This window comes from Crocodylus porosus, unplaced genomic scaffold (genome assembly GCF_001723895.1).
Source record: "Crocodylus porosus isolate Cpor-Errol unplaced genomic scaffold, CroPor_comp1, whole genome shotgun sequence".
Lineage (NCBI taxonomy): Eukaryota > Metazoa > Chordata > Crocodylia > Crocodylidae > Crocodylus > Crocodylus porosus.
This window is the reverse complement of record NW_017728914.1, coordinates 37,563,847-37,571,442: the sequence shown is the minus strand read 5'-3', so window position 1 is coordinate 37,571,442 and position 7,596 is coordinate 37,563,847. Positions and strand designations below refer to the sequence as shown.

At 59.9% G+C, this 7,596-nt stretch overlaps 2 protein-coding genes across 2 annotated transcripts in view; both read right to left on the bottom strand.

The window, feature by feature from the left end:
• Window positions 1-669, bottom strand: part of FGFR4 (fibroblast growth factor receptor 4) — a 6,423-nt gene extending 5,754 nt beyond the window's left edge. The window contains exon 1 of the mRNA XM_019534755.1: window positions 625-669. Coding sequence (XP_019390300.1) covers window positions 625-669 — 45 coding nt within the window. The remainder of the gene's footprint in view (window positions 1-624) is intronic.
• The window catches only part of ZNF346 (zinc finger protein 346), a 7,408-nt gene continuing 128 nt past the window's right edge, over window positions 317-7,596 (bottom strand). Inside the window, exons 2-7 of the mRNA XM_019534753.1 lie at window positions 7,477-7,592; window positions 7,296-7,391; window positions 6,834-6,978; window positions 5,762-6,001; window positions 3,339-3,432; window positions 317-1,885 (exon numbers count right to left, since the gene is read on the bottom strand). Coding sequence (XP_019390298.1) covers window positions 1,780-1,885; window positions 3,339-3,432; window positions 5,762-6,001; window positions 6,834-6,978; window positions 7,296-7,391; window positions 7,477-7,592 — 797 coding nt within the window. The 3' untranslated portion in view covers window positions 317-1,779. The remainder of the gene's footprint in view (window positions 1,886-3,338; window positions 3,433-5,761; window positions 6,002-6,833; window positions 6,979-7,295; window positions 7,392-7,476; window positions 7,593-7,596) is intronic.

Sequence of the window (7,596 nt, the reverse complement as noted above, 5' to 3'; positions counted from 1 at the left end):
GCTGCTGGGGTGCCCCGCTCTGGCCCCCACCCCGTGCCCGGGGGCGGCAGGCGGAGCCCGGCGCTGACCCACGGCCCTGCAGCCCCGCGGCTCGTCCTCAGCCCGGCGGAGTCCCGGCCTGCAGCGTGTCAGGGCTGGGGAACCTTCTCTGCCCTGCTCTTCCACGGCTTGGCTGTGGGAGCCACCCCAAAAATGCGGGCACTGGGTTTCCCACCCAGCAGAGCAGTGGGGCCTGGCTGCCCCTCGGGCGAGGCTATCCAGGGCAATCATCAACACGCCTCGGCTGTGCCCAGTGCCGCAAACACACACACGCAGCTTGTAACAAACAGGCTGTATTCTGAGAACTGACGGCCCGGACGTGGACACGGGCAGGTGGCCTCCAAGGAGGCGGAACGGAGCAGTGGGGACACGCGTGGAGTGAGCTGTGCAACCTGGGGCAGAGCCCAGGCCCTTGCAGGGTGCCAGAAGCACAGCTGAGACAGGAGCCACGGGCTAGGGCATAGCCTGCCACACATTATTCATCGGGCTGTGAGGGCTCAAAGGCTCCCCCAGAAGGTGCCAAGCCCAGACATCAGACACGTGGCAAGGCTCAGAGCAGCAGGTGCCAAAGGAGACAGTGGGTACCTGCTCTGTGATGGTGGAGGGCACCAGCGCAGCCAGAGGCAGCATCCAGCTCCAGCCCCTGCCTAGGGGCTTCACTGCAAGGGCACAGCCAGTGCCAATGGCATGGCAGTGCCTCATCCAGGCCAGGCACAGCAGCATGCAGGTCGGTCTGGACTGCCACTTGCTTTGCCCACTCAGCTCTCATGCCCCTTGCCTGTGCTGGGCAAGCTGGAGCCCAGAGGCATATCTCCCTCCTTAGCAGGAGGCTTCCTGCCAAGTGGGGGAAGCAGCATCACACGCACGTACGGCTGAGGCTGCCCCAGGACCCACAGTACAGGCCTCATGAGAGACAGGGAGCAGCAGGGGGGGAGCCGTGGCCCTTCATGACCTGCCTGCTCAGCTCAGCCTGGCGCAGGCACTGCCCTGGCAGGGAGGGGGATACCACAGGGGGAGGACAAGGCGCATACAAACTGGATTCAAAATGCATAAAGGGGGCTGTGCTGCCCACTCTTCCTGCAGGGGCCTCCTCCAGCAGAGCCCTGCCCTGCCAGCAGCTGGAGGGGCATGCACAGTGCGGGGGGAGCACTGGTGGAGAAGGCTAGGCCACCCCCGAACTTCCAAGTTGGAAGGGCAGCAAGTATGCAGCAACCTCCAGAGCCAGGCAGCTCCACTGCTGCACCCAGGGGTTGCACAGCGCATGCTGCACCTGGGGGTGACGGGCCAGGGCTCCAGGGTGACGACAGCATCCCAGCAGCAGGGAAGGGCTGGACAAGCGGAGCCCTGAAAGGCTGGGTCCATATGTGCCGCCAAGGGTGCAATCCACCGCAGCTACCAGAGCCTTGGCCCAGGCGTCTACAGGAACTTGCTGCGGTGTGTTGTGGGGGTTGGGAGGGGACCAGAGACAGGCTGCTTGCAGGCGAGACCCTCCTGGCCCAACAGCCCCTGCCTCCTTCCCCTCCCCCACCACAAGAAGACATGCCTAGTGATGGCTAGACAGACTAAGGGCCGAGTTAGGCTGTCTGGAGTCTGCTCCGGCCAGCCCCTCTCCCAAGGCACGGGCAGTGCTGGTTCTGCTCGCCAGGTCTTGCCCACCCTGGGGACAAGGAAATCGTGGGTTGGCAAGGGATGTTTGTTCTTGGAGCACCAGCTGGGCCCAGGGTAGTGCTGCAGCCAGCTCTAGAAGTCTTGGCTGAAGTAGCTGTAGCCCCCTGGGCCAGTCGACTCTTCCCGGACGTACTGCTGCCTTGGGAACCGGCCCACGACCGGCACTGATCCTGGCATCCTGCAGGTTGGAGGGAGGGAGGGAGAAGGGAGGAAATGGCGTGTCAGAACTGTCTGGAGTCCACTGTCTCCCGCTGCGTGCACGCCGTCGTCACAGAACATGCCATGTGTGCACGTGTGTGGAACTCATGGACTGCAACAGCTTTCAGTGACCTGCTGCCGCCTCCATGCCAATCCACCTGAGCTCCGAGTGGCGCCGCTGGCCCTGGGGATGCGAGCAGGCCCATCACGCCCTGTGTGGGGGTTCTCTTCTGGGTCAGGCTGGAGTCCAGCACACACTGCACCAAGGCCCAGGCCCCCAAAACTACATCAGCAAGCGCAAGCTTGGCTGCAAGATGTGGAAAGCTTCATTTGTGTCCACAGGTACTGCAGGCTGCTCAGAGCTCAGCTCCCTGCTCCCAGAGTTGCTCTAGAAGGGGCTGGCATGGCTCGGCATAGCCAGAGCAAGGCTCCAGCGTGGGCAGACACCATCGTGGGGCCAGGCGTTGCACCGTTAGTTAAGCAGCAAGCAAGGCAGACAGTGTCCGTGCGTGTAGGGACGCAGGTTGTCAGGCACTGGAGGTGGGGGTCCTGACTCAAGCATTTTCTTGGCACGCTCACGGCTCTGCAAAGCAAGTGACCTCCGTCAGCGAGGTTGCACAGCCCACAGCTCAGAACAGATGTTGGGAGGCTCTGGCGTCCTTCCAGCCTGCTGGGACAGGAGGGTGCCGCACGTGCAAAACCACCATGGGACCAGGGAAAGAAAAGGTCAATCGTTTCCCTGTCTTGGGTGACTCTGGGTCACCAGGCTGGGCACACGTTCTTACCCAACTGATCTAGGCTCTGGAGAGTGAGGCCCCAACCTCAGCCAGGTCCAGCCCAGCTGTTTGAGGCAACACCAAAAACGTGCCTGCACCTCACAGGTCAGCAACAGAGCAACCCAGTGGTAGGCTCCTGAAGACATGCAGCCTTAGGCTCTACCAGACTCTGGCCTGCTGCCCGCACCTGTGGGGCATGTTGACACCAGAGAGGGGATCCCGCAGGACAAGTGCCGGAAAGAGCTGGAGCTTGAGCTGCAGCCCCAGCCCCATCTCCTGCTGACTGCGTCTGTGCTGCAGCTTTGCTGCTGCAGAACTGCAGCTCCATGACTGTGAGGCTGTGCTGGTCCCTGCAGGCTCTGTTACCATGGTCTGGCTTTGACATCACCTCTGTCCCCGTTCCCAGTTGGCTGCTTGGTGGTTTTAGGGCAGGGCTGGCAAACAGTGCTTTCATGTGGCATCCCGGGCTGCTTGAACTGCATGGACTGAGCAGAGAGCAATGCCACGGATCACAGCTTGAGAACAGCAGAGCCGACTGGCAGGAACAGGATCATTTGGGTCACAATCCCAGTGAAACAGTACTGCGAGCCAACAGCACGAATGAAACAGCACTGCGACTCCTCCCCTGGAATGGCCCCAACACCACAGGTCACTTACTGGTTCTTGTGTTTGAAGCCACTGATGTGAGCCTGGTACTGCTCTATGGAGTTGAGCACGATGTTACAGGTGCTGCAGGGGTACCCCTTCCCAGCTGAAACAGACAGCAATGTTAGTGCACATGCTAGCCGACAGCATGGGGCCTCAGATAAAAAGAGGCAGGAGAAGCAGTCGCTTGACTTGCTAATTAAACAGCTGCTAAACAAAAAGAAGCATCAAGGAAAGGCCCGGCATTCTGCCCAGCCAAGGGCCTCACAGGCCTGTACTCTACCCCCTGCTCCCACTGAGCCTCCATATGGGCCAGGTGGTCAGCCAAGGCAGCTGAGCAGCCTGCACCTCAGCTATGAGATGCTGCCGTTATGGCAATGCAGCTGAGCTCATGCTCCTTCCGCAAGCTCCAAGCACTTGCAAGCCAGGCTGATCATGCCCTGCCTCCACAGGTCCCTGCTCTCTAAATCCTCCATCTGCCCTCCTGACTCGTGCACCTTCCTACCAGAGCAGAGGAAGCCACACACGTATCGCTCGAAGCGCTTGGGCAGGCAGCTGCTGAAGAAGCAGCATAACAGCAGGCTGCAACACATCTCCCACTTGGATCAGTGCTCATCTGGAGCGATGAGCTCTGCCCTCTGGCATGTCAACAGCAGTCCACGCTCTCTGCAACCATCCCCGCTTCTCCAGCACCACTGCTCCAGAGACCAGCACCCCGAGTGACATGGCAGCTCCAGCTGGACAGAGCTTTGGTGGGCATGCACTGAACCTCAGTGGGGCTCAGTGGCAGAGCTGGTACACAGGGGACTGCTGCAGACAGTCAACAAGAGGCAAGACGGGCCCCAGCTATTCCCAGCTCTCTAGGAGTCAGAACGCATGTTCTTTCTGTGTACACATAGGGGGATACATGGGACGCAGCAGATGCTCCCATCTGGCTGCTGCACTGCAGAGGGCTCAGACTCGTCCAGGCCATTTCACCCTGACAACCATGGTCCAGCATCCGATCTGAAAGGCCAAAGGGGCACCAGGGTGATCCAGCCTGGCCTTCTGTAACCCATGTTGGATGGTCACTTTTAGATAGCTACATCCTCGTCTCCAAAATCCTGCCTGCAGTGCTTGATATGATGCAAGCTGCATATGTGGGGCACCGTGGGAGAGCTCTGTTGCAATAGACAGCTATACCCCGTACCCCAGCACCTGGCACGGACAGAGCACAAGGAACTCAGCTCCATCTTCACTTGAACTGTAAGACTGCAACACTAACCCAAGGTTCAATATACAAGGAAAGAAGCAGGCATCAGCCCAGGAAACCCCTTGACTGCTCAGTTGTTCCCCACCCGAGAGCCCCTCCCACACTGCACACAGGGGGGAGAGGGAATGCTGCCCCGTGTAAAAGACACCCATCATTCGCTAGTACTGTCAGTGCCTCAAAACGTGCCCCAAAAACTATTTGCCACCCTGCTTGGGCTATTTGTGTCTCTTTAGAATGGAGAAGGGACTTGAGAGGGTTTCTCTAGATCAGCGATTCCCAACATGGTGCCCATGGGCACCATGGATAAAACTTCAAAAGAATACAAAGTAAAGGGAAGCTGCATTTTAAAGTTGAGGATCTAATGCAATTTTAAGTAATGGATTGATCTAAATTCTAAACTTTAATATTCATATTGGTGCCCACTACTTTTTCTTTTAAATTTGAATGTGCCCTTGGGCACACAAACGTTGGGAACTCCTGCTCTCAACGGACTTTGCTGCTTGCTTTTCCCTTGCAGCTGAAGCTGTGATGTCTCTGGCGGAATGGAAGAGCAGCAGGGGGCCAAGAGTTTACTGCCAGATTTTAACAGCTCCACTGGTCCCTCAAGAACTTCTTTACTCACACAGGGCACTTCAAGAGAAAGAAGCACTCAGAGGATTGTCAGCTATCTGAAGAAAGTGCTTCTCAACCGTAGTGAGCGTCCATCACCTGTGGGCCATGAGTGCACGAGCCGGGCCACTGGTGGTGGAACTGCCAGTGCAAAGCAGGGCAGGAAGCACTCTGTAAACCCGTCCCTGCACGCAGGTCAGAGCAGCAAGGGTACACGAGCCCAGGTTTCCCTCTTCTCACAGGTCACCTCCCTGGGGCCTCGTTCCAGCATCAAGTGGCATCTTCACAGTTGGCACTAGGAATGGTCCCCTCAGCTGGGAGCTCAGTGCACCGAGGGGCTCAGGTTACCCAGGCAGGCAAGGGAAACAGGCATCAAAATGGACAACCTGCAAAACAGCCTCCAACTGAGGCTTACGTCAGGCACAAACCCCAGCAGCAAGAGGGATTTTAACGGAACCACCAGGCAATCCTACCCCACTGTGCAAGGCAGGTTTTTTTCCAGCCCTTTCTGTCCCCAGCCTGCCCACAGGTCCCTACCGCAACCCTGGCACAGACACGGCTGGCAAGGACTCACCAGCAGAGGTGGCGGCAGGAGCATCGGGAGTACGGCCGTAGTGCGCCATCAGCTTGAGTTTGGTCTCCTGCTTCCTGTGCTTCTTGCCTGTGTAGTGCTGCTTGGCCATGAGTGGGTTGTTGAAGGTAGCATGACAGAGGCTGCAGAACTTGTCTGGGTCGGCCGTGCACTTGGTCTCCTCGTTAGAGGGCACTGTGGCAGGAGGGAGCTGAGCGGGACATTTCTGTGAAGGTGCAGCCACTGGGGAGCAAAGCCCAGCCCTGTCAGCGATGGCTGGCACAGCCCCTGCGCCACACTAGACAGTACCCACGGGTGCTGCTACCGGGGCAGGGAATGCCCACAGCACAGCTCAGACCAGAATCTCCATACAAGGGTCACTCGCCTCCTCCTCTCACCCCCCGTCAGACTCGCATGGCAACACTGTGCCCCTCCGAGTCAGCCAAGGGGATTCTCCTGGGTCAGACCTGCAGCTTCCTTCCAACAGACCTGGCCCCGCAGTGAGCAACAGGCACGTTTAAAGGCCACTGGGAACAAGTTGCCTTCCAGCCACGAGTATGGTCTGGGCAAAGGAGAGGGGGATGGAGACAGAGCAGCTGTTCACCAGGCAGCTCCGAGAGAGAACAGAGGATGGGTGTAAAACCTCATGCCTCCGCACCCTCAAGGGTTCCCTCCATGCATCGTGGGCCCAGCCAGCATCCCTTTCTACATCTGCTCATGTGATACAAGGCCAGGCCCCAAAAGCGAGGGGATGAGCTGGCAAAGTCAGCTCTCTCCCAGGACACAACTAGCACGAGACCTGGGCCATCTGGTTGCTCTGCACGATGACTCCTCCTCCTGGGAAAGCTCTGGCCAAGCCGTGAGGGCCAGGCGCGGAGAGGGAGCAGAGTCTTGCTGGCCCACAAGGCTCCCAACTTCTGACAGCTCTTGTGCCATCAGGAGGCTTCATGGAGCACTGGAAGCCCCAAAACCTCTGGGCCGCAAGACGCACAGACCCCAGGGCGAGGTGGAGGGGAAGGCTCCCTGCTTGGTCATACCCACCCAGCCCCCTCAGCAGTGGTCTGGCCCGCCGTACCTTCCGCTTTGGAGGCTTGCTGCTTCAGCTTCAGGTTCTTGGCATGTGTCTTGCCTAGATAGTGAGACATGGCCACAACAGGAGAGGAAAAGGTCATGTTACAGATGGCACAGCACTTGTTCCTGTCTTCGCTGTTGCTGCTCTCCTGTTTGCAAGAAGAACACTGAGGTTTGTGCATCGGACAAGACCAAGACAGCGGGCAGCTCAGGGCGCGAGCTCAGGGCAGGCGGCTGGGCGGCCGGCGCCTCCACGGGGCAGCTCCAGAGCCCCCTTGCCCGGCCCGGCCCGGCCGGCCCCACCACCACCACGCTGCCCCGAGCGCCGGGTGGGCCAGGGGCTGACGTGAGGGACAGCGCCGAGAGCGCTGCCGGCGAGACGGCCCCCATGCGCTCAGGCGAGCCGCACCCCCCAGCCCAAAGCGCGCGGCCGTCACAGTGCCCAGCGAGCCCCCGCGCGCCGCACCTGCTTGCTCTCCAGCTTCATCTTCTTGCCGTGCGCGAGCTCCGCCTCGCCATGGATGGCCATGTAGCGCCGCACCTTGTTGGCGTGCTTCTTGCTCTGCGGGGACGGGACGAGACGAGACGTGACGTGACGACGAGCCCCGCCGCGGGGCCGGGGAAGGGCGGGGGGGCCGGGCCCCTACCTGGTAGTGCGCCAGCTTCTGCGACTCGGAGATGAGCAGCGCGCTGCACACCTTGCACTGCGCCGCCGTGAACAGCTGCCCGTGCTCCCGGATCAGCCGCTCCACTGCGGGCACACGCGC